At 40.3% G+C, this 18,683-nt stretch overlaps 1 protein-coding gene across 7 annotated transcripts in view; it reads left to right on the top strand.

The window, feature by feature from the left end:
* The window catches only part of LOC124157690 (DNA-binding protein RFX2), an 84,711-nt gene that overhangs the window by 23,919 nt on the left and 42,109 nt on the right, over window positions 1-18,683 (top strand). For 6 of the 7 annotated variants that reach the window (XM_046532687.1, XM_046532678.1, XM_046532652.1 and 3 more), the window contains exons 2-5: window positions 15,655-15,851; window positions 16,994-17,101; window positions 17,330-17,522; window positions 18,158-18,211. In XM_046532687.1, the coding sequence (XP_046388643.1) occupies window positions 15,655-15,851; window positions 16,994-17,101; window positions 17,330-17,522; window positions 18,158-18,211 (552 nt within the window). The remainder of the gene's footprint in view (window positions 1-15,654; window positions 15,852-16,993; window positions 17,102-17,329; window positions 17,523-18,157; window positions 18,212-18,683) is intronic. The other variant, XM_046532643.1, reaches the window with a different exon arrangement.

The raw sequence follows: 18,683 nt of genomic DNA, 5'->3' as shown, positions 1-18,683 counted from the left end.
TTTCGCTTGTGGCTTCTCATCCGCTGCCGTCTCTATTCCATTTGCCCGTTATATCTCGGGAAAATTTTCGTGTTGGATTTAGGTGAGCGTGCTGCATGAGATGGAGCCAACCCAGTGGTCCAAAGACTTACCCGTTTTAGTCTACTGCGTCCTCCATTTTGGGAAGTTTACTGCTCTGCTCACTTTAAACGCTTGACTTTCTTGATATGCGTTTTGTTACACTTTGACGGATTTAATTTGAGAATACTTGCTTGCTACATATAATTCAATCTTATCTTTTTATTAATTACTTCGAAGTAATCTCCTGTTGGCATTTTAAATTCCTATTGTCAATAGAAAAAATTATGCAGTGCATTAGTACCTTATGGTATTATTAATTATTATCTTATGGTGTTATTATTTGATAGCATGATGATGTTGTAGTTTATATGTCATATCGTTGTCTTTTATTGGAAATGATTATCTGTAATCTATTGAGTACCTTTAGTAATTTATTGTCTTTCTAGCTTTCCCCATTCTCATGGTGGTGTGGCTTCTTGCGCCACTTTTGCCTCAGAAAGAAATAGGAATTTTGGCATAGAATTTATCACCCCCAGCTAGAAATTTTCAATGAATGTGTGATTATTGACTATGAAGGAATTTTAATGAATCTGCCGTAGGTTATCTAATAAATATCTCAAACTGTAAGCGTCTTAACCATATCCTCCCCTATGATAAGCGTCAAGGTGCCATGTTGATTCTCTAAAAAATGGAAGACTGGAGGAGGAGATATTGTGTTCATTAAATATTAACAAAAATTCATTCCCTCCACGTTTGGATTTTGCCTCTACCTTTCGTCACTTTTTCAACCAAGAAGCGATGTTTCATCATAGTAATAGCTTCTGATATTCAATATTGGAAAGACGGTAACGGAATAACTGAGCTTAAGTTTGGGAAAATAGTCGTGTTAATTTGGGTAAGGTAACATTTTTGAAGAGTCAGTAGCGGAATGGATTTGGTCTTAGTGTAATGTGCTGAAAGTAACCAATTATCTCTCTGTTAACGGCACTTATTTCGATGAAACTAGAGAATTCGAGCCCATTCAAGAGTTCCGTTTGTTATCTGTATTAGATGTCTCCATTCCATATGTGTAGTTTGTTTTCCGGATTTTACTAAGTGACAAGCATGTATTAAGCTTATCTTTGGAACGAACGGTATTGATCTCCGCCCATCGCAGAATTTATCGCAGTCTGTGCATGTAATCTTATCATCCTTGTTATCGTACATCTCTTTGGTTTAGTGTTTGCGTATAAAACCTTATAATTCAAGAATACCTTTAAAAAATAAAGGTTACACCTCAGTGTATGTCCGTGAGATTTTATAGTATTGTACGGCTTTACGTGGGGTTTAATTTTGAGGCTTCATCTTACTGTTTCATTTTGTTGAATTTTCTCATCATTATTATCCTCGATATGACTTGAATGTTATTCCTTTAGTGTATATCATCGTTAATCTCTTCAAATTGCTGCCCAAAATAGCTTGGTAGGGATCGCTGTTTCCAATAGATGTAAAACTTGTTTAGCAAGAAATTGCTTTGCCTTTCATGGGTGTACAAATTTTCGAAAAAAATTGAGGTGTGGTGGTAACTAGAAATATGTTAGGGTTATACACTTTTTGCCGCGTTCAGTTGTAGGTAGTAGCGTTTTCCGCATTATGTTGTATATTCTTACTCCTTTTACTTTTCCATGTGTTTTATTGTTGATTTTTCGTTCTCATCGACTCGTTTAAATAATATGTATTGTAAATTTAAATGATATGCATTGCAAATTTAAATAATCAGTGGAGTTTATTTAGCTTTTCCAATAATTTGCTAGGAATTTAAACACCAGCACAATGGAATATTTAAGGTTTAAATAAATTTTAATTTCATTTTTGGGATATTTTCCGTCATCGGTGAATAAGGATTGCTCTGCCTGCTTTAATTTGTTTGCGTTGGTTCTTTTTCTGTACTGCTTAATGTTTTTCCTCTCAGTGCATTGTTTTCCTCCAAAAAATCAGTTAGCTGTTCACACGCGTTGGTTGTACGGCTGTAGTATGCATGTTTAATGCATAGTTTGATGTGTTACAATCTCTATAGAAGTCATGTTTGGTGAGCGATGGTGCACAGTAATTTGCTATAGCTATTTAAAAAGTATCTTGTAGAAATATACAATTTTTTCTGTTTCTGTGTTCAGCTCGTAAACCCATTTTTTGCTTACTAGTAGTGAAAAACTATGGTAGTGGAAATTCAAGCGCTAAGAGAAGTGTTACAGTAGATTTAGGTGGTTAGCACGTTTTCATTGCTTGTTTTCATTTCATTGCTGATTACTCAGGGTTTCCGTCCGCGAGTGAATTTATTTTAGAATTTACTAATTTTTATTTAACGTAAAATCAAGGTTATTTTTTGTCCAGTGATAATTAAAGTGTCTACTAAAGGAATGCTGCTAAATTAATTATAGGTTAGGAATTTAGGTTTGGTAAATCCACGAGAAATATCTCCCTATCCGAATCCCATTCTTCTGTCCTCAGTTGGTTGCTGTAGTTATTGTTCGTGATCTAATGCGCGTCTCGCAGGAATTGAAATGCACAATGGCTTTTAGGAAGGTTGGTCGGAAGGTTTGTTGGAATGTGGTGTCAATCGTATGCATATTAGTTATTGCGATTCCCCTCCTAGCCAAAATTATTATATTTTCGAATCGTACCTTAGTTTTTATTATTGGGAAACGATGTTTTAAAGCCAACGGTCTTCTTCAAATGGTCCAACCGAATTGTATGGGACTTATGGCGATGGCTAGTGTCTGACCATTAAACCGCTCGATTTAGCATATGCCTTTCGTGTATAGTTCTTAGAATACTTTTTTTTACCTATTTGCGTCAGTTTCGGAAGCTTAATTTGCAGTTGTTGTTCATTGATTACTAGGGTTCTCCGACTTCAGTAGCGGTTCCCGTTCTTTACCGACTCGTCATAGGGGTGTAGCTCGATCTCGCATTTTGTTACCAGCGTCAAACTTGTCAATTCTATGAACTACGGGGCTAAATGCTGTTGAATTTTCATGGTCGGAAGCTCTGGATCTGTACGCAAGAAAGGTTTTAGTCGCATCACGTCCATCTTAGGGCTTCTCAGTGTGTGCTTAGTTCTAGTTAATGGCGGCTAGGGAACCCAGAAGTGGAAGAGGGGATGAGATACTTTCCCCGAGACGCTTATCCTTGGTTTGCGGTGCTCAACTTCGCCGTCCGTCACAAATGGGAGGATGGGTGCAGGCCCTCAACCCTGCGTTGCGGCCGATCCTCGACGAGCCTCTTGGCGAGCTAAGAGAGGTGAGCTGGAATGGGGGGGGGGGTAATATGTGAGGAGGGGGGTCGGAGGCCCCTGGGGGTGGTGGAGAGGACGCTGTTTCCTCCTAGCCAGTCTTATCTCGTCTTATCATTCACCGCCACCTGTTGACCCTCTGGCATATGGATCTGTCCTCACTCAGCCGTCAAAGGATCGTTCTTGTCAGTCTTCGCTAGCCCTCTTTACCCCGGCTCTTCGCGTATTTTCGAGTGAAGAGGTTCCATTTTCATATCATCGTGTACATTTTTGACTGTGCTCCGTGGGAACTGCGCAATTTGGCAAAGAAATAGTTCCAGACGTATCTTTCATGAAATGTGGTCTAATAAAGATGTCGGCGAAGATAAACTATCTGCAAACCTCTTTGATCTTTACGAAATAAATTGCATCCATTTGCCGTTTGCTGAAAACGGAAGGTTAAACTGACTTGGTGGTCTTTTTCGGGCTTTGAAATGAGCCTTTTCGTTCGCATGATATTTTGAAGGTTAAAGACTTCATTTTATCTTCTTGAAGGCGAATAAATGTTGCTATTTGTGTATTTTTTGAATGTATATGTGAACTTGTTTATTTATTTTGAGATTTTAGGGCGTGGAGATGACTCCCTCCTTGCAAAAAATTCTGCAACAAAATAGAAAATGCCACTCTATGATGAAAAGAGCATATTGCTCATCTTCGTTTAACCGTATAGCGAGTAATAGGAGGTATTTTATCATCCTGGGGTATTCTCAGTCTAAGTTTATTTTAATATGGCTTAATTATATTTGTTGCGGAGTTTATTTTTTTGTTTTCATCTTTGGACGTTTTAATTAAGGTATATTATCCTTTGCAAGTGAACTGTTGAGTTCCGTTAACTTTCTGCGGTGAGAAGTTTTTAACCATTCCGGTTACGTTTAAATAAATTTTTTGGGGGTTGACTTCATTTCAACATGACTATTTTCAACGTACCGATGAAACCGATAATGGTGTAAGTATTGGTTGAGGTATATTAATTTTTTCAATGAGTCCTCGAGTAAGTTTGAAATATAATTTTAGCTTGCTTGGCGGCATTTAAATTTATTCAATTATCGTAGTTTTACTGTAAAGTGATTAAACAATTATTTATCGAATGCGTTGTCATTGCGTAGGAAATTAAGAGGTTGCGTGGTTATTAGTGCATGTCACAGGTTTTATCGCTATATCCGGCTCGTTTTCACAGTACACTTGGATTTTTATCTACCCCTCTTTTCATTTCTACGAATGCCTTTCCGTTCTTGTGGGAATGTTATCACATGGTCGAAAGTCGCTGTTTCACGTATTATTTTTTTTTTAAATATAATAGGGGCTTGTGCTTTCTCTTTTAGTTCTTATGAACTAAGGTCCTTTTATCCAGCCATTGTGTCGTGATTATCTCGGAAACTTTATTTTATGTTAGCTTGCTGTCTCAATATGAAATCATCTACGTGATATGTTGAACTTACTCTGAGAACGGTTATTTCAGCGGTCCTAATCGTCCTGCTCGTGGTTACATTTAGGAGGTATATAAAATATGTTTAATACTTAATCTTAATTTTAAAAGATCATCTATTTGACTAAAAAAATGATGATGTTATCTCGAGCTTCTTTGTTGTATTCTTTATGGATTCGCTTAGCGTATTTTGTTTTGAAGGTCTCGGGTAGTTACCTTTTTTGTTCGTTTAATGTATCCTGTTTCTGATTATGCCGTTAACCTCTATGCGTTAAGTTTTTTCACTGGACTTTTTTTGTAATTGCCATACCTAAGCATTTCGTCGCCATTCTCAGAGACCTCTTTGCGCCTTAAATTTTCTTTTTATGGTATCTTCCACTTGTGGCCTCCTTACAGAGCGGCCATTCGCGCTGAAATCTATAAAGCCTTTCTTATCTTTCATGTTATCCGTATCGGTCTGATGCTAGCTTACCTTCCTGGCTTATTGTTTTGATATTTCTGTTGTAATTGCTTCTGTTGACTCTCAGTTCTTCATTGGTAGCAGCCCTTTTTCCCTATAGTGAGCCCTTTTTCCCTATCGTGTCTCCCCCTCAACATTTGCGACTCCAACGTAACCGTCAGGTATTTTAGCTCAATCCCATCATCTCTGAAGTAAAATCGTCTTCCTTACGTACGGCTCCCTATTTCACTTTCTTTCAGTTTCTCACCGTTTCAAAATCAACGAAGGGAATCCCTTAATGAGTAGGGGTTGTCACAGATGCCTTCAGCGATCCTTTTTTCTTCTTTGGCCGTTCATACCTCTTTCTACTGGAACGGAAGTGATGAATGGTATTTAAGTTGTTATTATATCGTGTCTTCCCTCCTCATCTTGGCCTCTCTACTCCCGTAGTGTACGCACGAAGGTATTTTGGTCGTCACCCTTCTTTGGTTAAACAGGCTCGCTCGCCGAACTTTTCCCTCTCTTACTTCTCGAGGCTAAGCATCCCGTCAGTTGTCTTAGTGCCTTGTTGTCTCTTTGCGAAATGTCGTCTTTGATGAAGGTGGTTGCACTAACGAAGGGAATCGTTAAATTTAAGTATTTACTTTCAAGCTTTTATTGTTATGTTAACCGCTTGTCTTGCCTTTAGCTTTTATCGGTATCTTTCACTCGCACCTCTCACTCACCATTTGTTTTTTTTATTGATCCATTTACTCGTATGATATCTTCTGTCAGTTTTGTCCTTCCTCAATAGCCTCTATGATCTTTTTCAAATCATTGGACTCACATTTATCTTCATAGCCTTTACTCCGCGGTTATCTCCTTTAAGGTCTTGCATTCAATTAGCCATTAAGTGAGAGGGAACGTTAATAATACCACGCATCCTTGTTTGACCCTCTGTCCATTTGCTAATCATTATATAAAAATCCCATTCAGCAAATGCTCATCAATTTTCATTTTCTGTAATCCTCAATTAAAGAATGGAATTTTATTGTATCAGTTAATGCGCTTATATATTTTCTCATTTTTTTCTAACGTTTGTTTTAACTTTTGTTGATTGCCTTCCGGCAGAAGCAAACCTAGTCTCCCATGCATTAGGCCGCTTTATCAATGTCTTTTTGAATAAGCTGTCAACCTCCTTATCTTTTACCGGTATTGCATTATCAAGATTTTCGTAGAACTCTGTTTTCTCTCTCTCTCTGTTACATCTCTCTCGATTATTAATTCTTATCCTCACTCTACCTGAGCTTCCCTTCCTACAGTGGTTTGCGGATACTTGGATCTCCCCATTCTTTCAATCGACCGTAGCACTCGACTGATAAATTCAGGGATTTATTTGGAGGTAAGCTCATTATCTGTGCGAATTACTGAATTCTCCGTATTCGAAATCCTTCCTTCTACCTTCCTCAAGTGGACTTTCGCAATGGGGATGGTTTTTCCTCTTCCCGTCTCCCGCCTCGAGTGTACAATAGGTATAAGTCTTGTGGTTTAAGAAATCTCCACCTTTTCTTAGCCTCCCCTTTTTCCCAGCATCCCCTTTGAGCCGCAGCGCTCTGGGGTCCGGGGAGGAACCTGCTAATAAACCAACTCCTCCCCCGTCGATGGCAAATCCACAGGTGTCGCCCGATAATGCGACCCATGATTCTTCCCTCCTGCCGCCCTAACTTCTCGCCGAAGTGTAAGACTCGCGCCCAAGCGCGCCCATTAGTAGCCCCGACTGGATTCACCATTGCGAGCCGTTTCACTCCGTGGCGAGGTGGGTCCATCGCCATAGCAACCAAGGGTGTTCACAACTAGTGTGACAAGCGCGCAAGGGCCTCTCCGTCGGAAGCCCCGGCCGTCCCACGTTCGCTCTTCTTCGCTTGAACTTTTTCCGCCCTCCGCATCCCACGTCCTCCGCTTCCACTCAAGTTTTCCCGCTGACTGAACACCGACCCCTCCTCCTTCCATTCCTCGTGTTCGAGTTTTCAGGTCGACCGCTCTCCCCCGGTCTTCTCCATTTTCTCTGTCTCACTCTCTCCCTCTCTCCTTCATGCGCTCTGCCGTCGTTTCCTCTATATCCCGATGCCTTATTTCGCTGTTTATTTTATTACTTCCTGAGGTCCCTTCTCCTTTTTCCGAAATCGATCAGTTTCTTCCGCTATCACTTCAATCCTCCTCTTTTTTCCGAAGAAGAAAGGCTTCTTCCCGCGAGTCGCTTTATATTTATTTTCTTCAACTGGTGCCTATTTTTGATCTGTGATTTCATTGTATCCCCTCTTTTATTGTTTAGGGAACTCGCTAAACTTTTAATTGTAATTTAGCGTGATATAGCTGTAAAACTGTTTAAGAGCCTGGTAACTTTTTATTGACTTACGCGATTTATATTGCTCATCAATCTGTTTTTATCTTTTGTCTCGAATTTTTGTTTCCTGTGGATTTTATTTATTTGTAAAGTTACTTAATATAATAGAATTTTTCTATACGTCAAATATTATTTTTCCACCAGAGATGTTTTTGTTTAATTCTGTGGCGATTTAAGTGTCATCCAGTTTTTGATCAACACCGAGGGTAGTCACTATACCAAGTCTGAGGGTAATTTGTGGTAGTATTTCATTTGAGTGCTAGGAAAATGTTTATATTTTTTATTACCTTCTGGATTCTGCCGTGAGATCTCTCGAATTGCCATTTCCAGTTTTAATTGTGATAAGCGGGTGAGCCTGGACTGAATGAAAACACGAAATATTCTGACAACGAGCGTGGCTATTTAAAAGGTCTTAATTTTTGGCATTGGCTTTAATGTAATCCTCGTGTATTGTTGTTTTAATATTTATCAGAATTATTTTTCCGAATGTTTTTAATTTCGTTAGTTTGATTTTTTAAATTAAGCCTTGTAATCCGGATAATCGTGTCCGTGGTCTGCCTAAAAACATATTTGCGTAGACATTTGATATGATCACGTATTTCGTTTCCATCCCTGATTACGCATTGCACATTTACGCTCCTAAAATCGCACCCCTCCTTTATCTTAGTTATGGTAGGAATCATTTCGTGATTATATACGAGTCATTACGTGATCTCGGGAAATATGATAGAATGACGAACGATGTCGTGCGTCTCAAAGTCATGGCAGTGAGTGCAATTTCTTTTTTTTTACGTGGGATATTCGATTAATTGTATACGTACCTATTAATACTCGATACGGATAATCGGTTGATTGAATGAAAACTATCGTCATTTTCACAAAACGATTGGTCGTTTTCATCTATAAATGTTTATCGGAATACAGTTATTACCATAAGATTAATATCATAAGTTTAATATTCCCATGCAAGGAGGGAACGTAGTTGGTTCTTTTCTAAGAATCACGGTTGGATAGTGAATGGAGTTCGCCAAGAATATTCCTAATGTACAAGGAGCCCAGTTGACAGAGTGCTCTCCTAGAAATTGAGTGGCAGACGTATACGGAATGCGATAAAGGTGGAAAATGCGTCTTCGTGCGATTTTGATGGCTCAGTATTTCCAAACCAATTACAGACAATGAGATCTTGATCCTTTCCACAACGTTGCCTGCCTCTCTTTCCCCGATTGCGCTCGTGATACTCATTAGGTCCTCCGTCAGAAATTCGAAGCAGCAAATGGTCTTCGATCTAATCTCTTCCACTGAAGTCTCTCTCGGCGATGGTGATATCGCAAGTCCTCTGGCGCAGTCTCATTTGTGCAAAAAATAGCGGTAGTGAACCCGATCCATCCTCTTCCCCTGTTTTTGTTCGGTGTCCGACGCCACTCTCGCGCTCATTTCCTTGTTTACGGCCTCCTGGAATTTCACGTCCTATCATATTCTGGCGCCGGCTCTTCCTTGTCATTCAGCTACTTTTTCCCCTGGCCCCCGTGAACCCCCATTGAGTTTCGAGCTTTTGTTTTCCTCCCCCGTCTACCTTCACCCTCAATTATTTCTCTTCACCATCGCTTCCTCGCCCAGCCTTTTCGGCTCGCCCTCCTCTCCTGCCACCCATCATCTCCCCGCCTCGCACAACTTATTCATGCCACCCCCTTCCTCCGTCTTAATGGCTTCAAGCACTCACTATGTCGCCTCTCTACGCTCATCTCGCCTTTCTACACGTCACACCTCTTCATCTTGCTACCCTCAAGGGCTTCCTAGCTCTCTCCTCACTCGGGATTTAACCCACTTCTGGTGCTTTGACGATAGCATTATTCTCATCCATGAATCGAAACAAAAGGATTAATTTTATCCATCGTTTCCTCACCAGTGATAAACGGTATACTTTCGCTTGAATAATAACTATCGCCTGTTTACTTATGCTAAAAAAATTGGCAAAAATATTCAGCTAGAAACACAGCGGCGAGAAGGCTATTGATAAATGATTCATCATCACTAGTTTTTTTCCCGTTGAGGCTGTTGGTGTTTGATTTTCTGTTTTTTACACTTGTTTGCCACGATCATAAGTACTGCATAAACTCTGTGGTCACGACTCGTCTCTTTCAGTATGTCTTTGGGATTGTCGTTTTTGGCCTAAAATAATTACATGCATCTTCTAATCGAAAAGAAATGCAGAGAATCTTGATGTCGACAGCGAGGCGGAGTGTTTGAAAGATCATCATTTTAGATCAATCAACAAGGTCTGAAACTCGATAATTTTAGGGTTTTCCTTATTTTTATATCACAATAGTTCCTCCATCTACATATCGCCGCGTTATTTTTCCTTCTCGCGAACTTGATTTTTTGTTGTCATTCTGGACGGTTTGTGCTTCACATCACGTTATCAAAGTTTTGTTTCATTGTGGCAAGAATACCTTGTATTTAGGCTCTTTCTGAAATTCAGTTGGATATATGGTATATTTCTATCTCGCTTCAGCCGATAATCGTATCAATGGAATTCAAGGCGAATGTCAGTATAAGCCGTGCCTGGTCAGTTGGTAGTATTCTTGAAATTTCCTCAGAATCTTCATTACATCCGCGCCTTCATTTGCAGTCTCGTTGGTATTGATAAACCATCGTCATCTGTGACCTCGCAGCATTTCACCTTTTAAGTATCCGAGAACCCTTCGTGTTTTTCCCTCCAAATGTTTCGGTATATATTATATCTACTATTTTAGCGTCGTTCGCGTCCGAAGTGTTTGTTCCGGTCATCAGCGCAGCTCTGATTTTTAATCGCATCATTTGAGGCCACGAATCGAAAGACTTGTGCTGTCGACCCTTCAAGGTTTCCGCGCGAGACATTGATTCTGAGCGGCGAGCGCGTGATTTCCTCGCCGTATTAATTTGCATTGTGATAGGGATGGTGCATACTTAAATGGATCAAGCGCTCACAAATACGCCGCCTCGGAGTGATGCCCGCCCCCCTCCCCTCATCTCTTTCCACCATGGGCAACGGTAGCGCGTGCGTGGTTCCCCGGGAACCGAGTTAGCGAAACAGACATTTACGCCTCGAGTGGCAATTTTTCCTCTCCGAACCCCGCCCCCTCCCTTCTCGCCGAGTTGAGTGATTGGAGGCGCAAGCTGTTTTCTAGTCCTCACAACTGACCGAGTGAGGTGATGCGTGGATAAGTGGGGGCCGAGCGAAGAGGGGGTGTATCGGGCGGCCCTTAGCTTAAGGGGCATTCCTCCCCATCCGAGCTCCTCCTCTCCCCCTCTGCTCCCGATGCCCCCTCCGCCCACTTGAAACCCATCACGCTCTCCTCTCTTCTTTTCCGCCACAGTGGACGCATGATGCCCACTCGTCTCCTCCCAACCCCCATCTTCCCCCCCCCCCCACGGTGTGCCGCCTCCAAGCATCCCGTCCGTCAGTATCCTTATTGTATCCGCTGTCTTGCCCTCTCATCCCATGGAGCGCGATGTTCTCCCTCCCGGTATCTCCTTACAGCCATCCTTTATTCCAGCCCGTCTTCGTTTATCAGAGCCTTTCTTACCTCGACATCGTCCATGGTCTCCTCTCGAACAAAACTCAAGTCTCGCCTTACGTTCCCTCCTCGAAGAGTCGCTTTTCGCAGAAATTCGCGGTTCATGATGAAAATTTCTTCCTGGCCACGGTTGCCACGAGCAGTGATCTTTGCTCGTATACACTCGTAGCGCGTTGATCTGTGTGTACGGAATTGTTGTGTGTGTAGTTATACGCTTTTAACGCTTGGTAGAAATTTCGTAAGGTATACTGTGGCACCTCGAAATTAAAGTTCAAAGAATTCTACCGCTCACTCGTTTTCCTGTAGTGTTTTTCCAACTTTCTTTATTTCTATGTAATTTTCTCACCTACCTTATAATCAGAGAAAACTATTGAATTTTTATATTTCGCTTGAATTAGAAAATAAATATGGTTTAGTGTGTATAAGAGTAACAAAAATCCCAATTACATACACTAAGGATAAAATTCGCCTTGTAAAAAATATTCGAACCCGGATCATCCGGTCAAGTGTGCTACCAGTTAAACTACCTGGCCATTTTATTCCTTGGAGAATCTCAGGCCGGGTTTAGCAAACAAGGTGTTGACGTCTCAAGTCCTCACCGTGGCACATCCGAACTCCAATCGGGAGATCCGGGTTCGATTCCCGGCTAAGCCTAATGATTTTGTCATGGTGAATTTTATCCTTGCTATAACTGTGCACCCGTGCGCATTACAGCGTACGAAGTCACTCGTTTTTCTGTAGTGTTTTTCCAACTTTCTTTATTTCTATGTAATTTTCGGTATGTTCGTGTAATTAAATTTTTTCGTAAAATCGTGATGTGAAATTAAACCATGGCCTAAAAATAGCCTGCAATAATTAATCGATAATGTTGTAGTTTCGGGTTTGCGGAGGAAATTTTGCTGGTCGCATTGGTAAATTCTTCGTTCCTATGGTCTCCTTCAATGTTGGCTCAGTTTGTACTAGCCAAGTAACGATGTTATTAAACCTTTTGATTGTTGGCGGTGAGCTATCTCTTTTGCCGTTTTTTGATATTTTGAATTTTTTCGCTCACCTCTCATCTCGGGCAACCTTGGCCACATTTTATTTGTCAGCCATATTCAACCCCTGAAAAGGATAATATTGCTATTTGTTTTTATGGATTTTGCATCTGGTGTACGTAATGCACTGAATAAGACTACTGTATAATTAATACTTTCTCTTGCGACTAGGTTGAGCTGCACAGTTGCTCTTTTCCCTTATCTATTTACAGTCGCCTACAGAGGTGGCCTTATTACTACTCATTATTAAAGAATTTGTGGAACTTCCGTTATGCATTCCTTCGACGTATTCCTATTTAATGTGAATTCACCCAGGTATTTCCGTGTTTATTTTCGGAAAGTACGGAGTACAGTTTTCATTTTTAACTCGCTCCTTCGAAATCATTATCAAAGCAGGCTGGTGCCAGAAGAGTGAAAGTGTGATATTGTCAGCAGAAAAGTGTAAGGATATTTGCGTCTTCGACTTCGATAGGCATCTAGGAATCATGGATGAACTCTACCTTGCTCCTGGACCGTGTTGGGAGGGATTTTTTTTGTAATCCTTTGCGTTTTGTCGCCCGTTTTCTTTGACCTTCAGTATTAATCCAATTCTGTTCGAATGCGTGGAAAAACCCCGGAGGAGAATCACTTTGTGTCTCCCCTTTTGTCGCCGGCGGAATGCGGCGCGCCCCCGCTCCGCGAGCACTCTGCCCCCAGGGCCGACTCCGCTCTTCGCCGTCATCCCCCTGCACCCTCCACCCCCCGGCGCACCTTTCCCCCATCTCCTGTACCCAGCCTCCCTCTCCCTCCCCTATCCCCATTTCCATGGCTACCTCGCGTGGCATCCGCACTAATTGGACGGATTCCTGCGCGACGGAAGTTTTTGGAGGTTTTGGAACGGGTATCAGCTCACCTCCACCACATTCTGCTAAGCCTCATCTTCCTTCTCCAGGTTCAATCTCCCCCGCCTCCTCCCCTCTGCTTCTCTCTGTGGGGGGTGGTCTATTGGGGGGGGGGGGGGCAAAAGGTATTTCTCATCGTGTGACTCATCACTTGAACGGAGCTGCTAGACCGAAAGTCTCGCCGAAAGGACGGTGCGCAGGATTAATCCCTAGCTTGTTTCGCTTTCTCCCGGAGCAAAGGATGAAGAGTCAATCATGTCGAAACGTGGGAATGGAGGATGGGTCGTATGCAGCAAAACACGTGTCTATCCTCCTCAAGTGGCAATCTCCCTTTTGAATTCGATGACAATAACCGGGACTTGAATTCAAAAATCCCTTCGGAATAATCTTCGGTGTGCGTTAACGAGCGTGGGCTCGTGGGATTTATTTTAATCCTTTCCCAAAGTTACTCATTTTAATTTCCTTGTTTGCGAATATGATAAGCCCCTATTGAGTCTTCTGATATCATTATTGGTTAACACCACAGGCTCCTATTGCTGTGGCTTCGGTTCGTAGAACTGGAATGTGTGTGAATCATTGGAAAAACTTCTACGCAACTGAAATTAATGCTTTATCCCCAACAAATGTATTGCTTTTCCGGCTTTATGGTGATTTTATTAGTGCCTTTCTTGGGCTTCTGTTTTATTATTTTCAAAACAATTGGAGGAGTCAAGTGGTGGAAAATGTAATATATATTGCTTTTTCGCTGAAAGGCGCATATTTTGCTGCGTATTTATTTGTTCATTTAGTATTCTACAGTACTACTTGATCTTAGTTCTAGAATTATTTTTTCGTAGTAATTGCAGGGATTTATATCCGATGTTTTTTGCCTACTTGATTGATTTAGTTTTAAAATCTACTATTTGGTATACCCTTCCGTAATTTTTCTCATTCTCTCTTTTTCTTGGTGGGTAGACTTGAATGTTACTCATTGTCAGAGATAAATGAAAAATCAGCATCATCTCACCTATTACTTCTCCTTGTCCAATTTGTTCACCTTAAGTTCATGCCTTCATCCAAAACTATTTCTTTCTAATCATCCTTTACTCTAATACGTTTAAGTATTTTCACGTGAAATATACATGTAGAATACAAAAAAAACGAAATTACAATCTATTGCAAGAAGATATTATTAGGAGTGACAATTTATGCTGTGATAAGGATTCTCCATTCGAGAGCCTAATCGTTTTCCGAGGTTGGAAATGGTCGAGTAAAGCTTAGCTTTTTCGATAATGATGGAGCAAGTGCCAAAAGTATAATCAATATTTCAGTATGCAAGTAAGTTTTCTAATATAACGCTTAAATATTAAGTGTTTCGATACTTGCAGACTTGTAGGCAAGAGATAGGAGAGAAAAGATAGTGGTAATAAAGAATTGGAGAAAAAGGTAATGGATATTTAATATGTTATAATATATTGTGATTTTTTTAAACAAATTTTCCATAAAACAACTTAAATTCAGTAGTTTTCATTGTTTAAGTTCATTTTCAACTAAAATGTTTTACTCCTCCTTTCCCTTTTAACATTTATAGTGATTTAGTTTCCTTCTCCTTACTTTTTTTCGCTTTAAAATATAAGTTTTAGCGGACAATAAGCTATTATAACTTCTTACTCATTCAAATTCCTAACTACTATGAATAATGTCCCCTTCAGTGAATCTAATGATAGCTGTTTGGTGTATCAAAAAGGTAAAAACATCTGTCGTTAGCCGCGTTTGGAAGACCGATACCATCTCCATGCACCGGACCAAAGTTCACCTCTGAGTTTTACCATTTAGAAAACATTCATTTCTTCGTTATTTTCGCTAACAAGCATGACGTTGCTTAAGTTTACCAGGATTACGTCGGAAAGGTTTTCTAGCCTGTTGAATGTTATAGAAACGCTGATTGTTTCATCTCTGGGGTCATTTATCGCGCTCACTTCATATGCCAGTAGAAATAGAGTTGGTTGCCGCTCATAATAGCCTACCGAATTTTAATTATAGTGATGGTTAGGTTTCTGGACTTAAATTCATCCTGGAATTCTTTTGTGCCAATGTGGTTGTGTGCGTGGTACGTATACAAGTGTTTGGGGTAAATGGCAAGGGATAACTTGTGTCAAGTGGACACAGGAGTGGGACGAGTCATTGTCACAAATTAATTCGATTGTCCGATTTAATAGTTCCTATTTTTGTTGTATTCTCTTTCCCAGTCTCTGCGTGTTGTTGTGTCAAAACATTTCTGAAATCTTGTCTCTCTTTTTTTATTGACTTTCAGAGGTATAAATGTGTGTTCTTCTCTTACTGTATTTAATTTTTCTTTCTCATTGATTTTTTTCTGAATTTAATCGCTCATGGTTGAGTTCAGGTGTCAATTTTGAATGAAGTAAATTCACTCGAGAGTATTACCTAAGTGATAAACGCCAAAATACCGTTGAAGTTTTTCTTGTCCAAAGCGTTCCCTTGCTGAGCGCATGGAGCCTTGTTTAGCTGACCGCAAGTTCGTCATCCACTTGATAAGCTCATTGTCATGTGTTGTCTCCCGACAGGGGCAGCTCGTGGCGGCGCTGTTGCCATGACGACGGCACAGACGGCGTCCGCCTTCCTTCCCGAGATGCAACAGCCGAGGCAGCAGCAGGTGTCAGCGCCGGGGGCGGCCGGGAGCGGCGGCGGCGCGGCATCCCTCGGCCCCTGCTCCTCCTCGGCCGCCACCGTCACCGTCGTCACCGGGCCTGCGCAGGCGCAGGTAAGCGGCTTTTGCGCCGCGCGGCCGTCGGGCGGTGAGCGCTATCGCAGTCCGTAGGCTCCCCCTGTGCGGTGACGATGTCGTAGTCATACCTCCTTCTAGATTATCTTCTGGGATGCAAATAATCGATCTATTACTGTCACTTTGTTAGTTTTTCCGTAAAAATCAACTGAATCAGGTCTTCGTGAAGGCTTATGCGCACCCTCTCACTTTTCTTTGAAAGCCCTTTGTCACATTCACGTCTTTAGAAATCTGTGTGAATTCAGCGATGTGAAGACACTTGTGGAATTGGCCATTAACATAGGGAGTATTCATTGATGAAGTGTTAGTTATTGACGTGAAGTGGTTTATTAAGGTATTAATTTCATTCATACTTTCAGGCTAAATTATTCTTTAGTGAGAATTCGTCCTTAGCCAAAAATGGAAAGATAATAGTTAATCTTTAGTTTTATTGTTCGTTCATGAGATTTTCCTTTTTTTAATCGTTCTTTAATCAATTCAGCATCAATTGACTCTCTTTTTATTTTAAATTATTTTAGTTTATATTTTCTGTATTCATTTTATACATTGTATGAAGCAAAATATTTGGGAGGAAGTTAATTGATTAGCCTATTTTTTTCTAGAATTAGACTAAGGCCTCATTCTCTAATTTTTTGAGTTTTTCTGTAATCATTTCCAATTATAAACTTATAGCATAGCGATTAATGTCAGGTTGTTTTTCAGAGTTATTATTCTTTTGTAGACTCATGCTGTCATACCCGCAAAGTGGTAGTTTGGAAAGAGATCTAAAACTCTTTTACTTTCCTTCATTTGTGAAAACATTTCTTTTTACTAGCATGTGAGCTATATACAAATATTTAGCAGCACTTTCCAAAGAAATATAAAGGGAAATAATTGTGCTAGTTTTTCTTCAAAATATAGTTGCGTCAATTAAAGTAATTCATCATTCTTGTGGCAAGTTGTTTTTTTCTGTGATATGCTTGACTATTGATGTAGTTCATTGTACAGTAGCATCGATATAAGCATGCCTTATTTTTTCATGTTTATTTTATTTTTTGAAGCAGTAGTTTATTTATTTGCAGTGTTTTGTAATATGCTCATCACTATTGAATGTTCTCTGGTGTCTGTCCATGTGTGTTTAGTCTCCTGTGTACCTGCAGAACGGGAGTGTGGACGGGGGAAGTGGATCGGAAAGTCCTGAGGGCAATACAAGGGATTCTCCCTCTCGCTCAGGGTCAGCAAATGCTCAGGTTTGTTTATTTGCTAGACTATTTAATAATGCTTGGAAAATATCTAAAGCTTTAAATATGCTGAGTGAACTTAATCTTTTGTTTGATATTTGGTGTCAATATTTTTGTATTTGTTTGTTGGTAAATGGTTCATGTTTATCAGGTCCACTCTTTGTGTTTAAGTGTTTTTATGTGATGTAGGAAAACATGTGTTGATAACTTATGCAAAATCTTAATCTTGTGTGCTAGGTGACTGCTCAGGTTGTCGTGAGTAACCGCTCCCCTGGAGTTGTTTCGGTTGGGGGTACTGGAGGTCCATCAACACCCGCCACCCCCGGTGATCCAGGCCAGTCAGCCTCTGGGTCATCTGGTCCCACTGTAGTTGCTGGTTCTGCCACCACGGCGACTTTAGTGGGCTCTCCCCACTATATTACTGTCACAGGTGAAATTTCATTTAATTGCTATCTATTCGTTGATTTAAAAAAGTTTTTTCACAAAGGTATGTTACCTTTATGTCTGCAAAGTTCCTTTCTTTGTATTGCTTCTAATCTTAGTCTGGTAGAAAATGTTCTGTCACTTATATCCAATGGTAAAAATACAAATTGGTTTTCATGATGTAGGTAGTGAATTACTTTGGGTTTAGAATAAAATTTTTTAAGAGTAGTCTGCTATTTTAGACTTATCTGTGCATGCCGTCACATTAACAGTGTATTTTCATTAGTTTGGAGTTTCATAGTTGACCATAATATTTTGTATCTTCACTTTAACCTCCTATTTTAGTAATTTTGGTCTTTTAAACGTTTAAATAATACCTAGTGTGAGAGTACATCATCTCCAGTTTTATCAGTAAATTAGCTTCTAGTGGTACCTCTTTCTGTCTGTTCAACCTTCTTTTTTAAATTGCTTTTTCAGAAGTTCATGAGTGACCAATTGTATAAACTTGAAATTCCTTCAAATTTATTCCCTCACTTTCACTCCACTTATGAATACTCACATGTTTTTACACCCTAAGATGTGAAGTATTATTTACCTCTTCTCCCTCATGACTTCTGGAATTTCTTTCATGCTCACCACTAGAGGGCAACAGCACTCGGTCTTACACATCCCTTACTCCGGTTAACCCTGCTGTAGGTAAGAAATCCCCTTTTCCTGTCTAGTCGCTGTTATCTTCATTTTGCACCAATCCTCCTGCCAAACCTATGCTAGTCTCAAATTTCTGCTGAGATCATCTACTCTTTCTTAATTTGGAATTGAATTGCATTGCCAAGCATTTTCGTATGTGTTGCTGCATAAAAATGAAATTGATGTGGACTTACCATAGTTGGATCAATCCATTTCAACCGCACCATGGTAAGCAACCCACTAGCTGGACTTTCATGAAATTTATTACCCACGGTTAGTTTATGTATAGTGACTGATTTTATAATTCTGGCCTCAATCTTAAGCCATTCCTGGGAGATGATACAATTTGGTCTTTGTATCCAGTAGGTCCAACATTATCTTTTTATTGGCCACTTAGAGTTGATATTTGTTGATTCCCATTTCAAGGTTTACTTAGTGTTTGGTATAGAACAACCAAGGACAATGACAGGCAGGCAACATG

This window comes from Ischnura elegans, chromosome 1 (assembly GCF_921293095.1).
Source record: "Ischnura elegans chromosome 1, ioIscEleg1.1, whole genome shotgun sequence".
Taxonomy (NCBI): Eukaryota; Metazoa; Arthropoda; class Insecta; order Odonata; family Coenagrionidae; genus Ischnura; species Ischnura elegans.
Note: the sequence above shows the minus strand (reverse complement) of the source record. Positions and strands in the feature narration are given on the sequence as shown.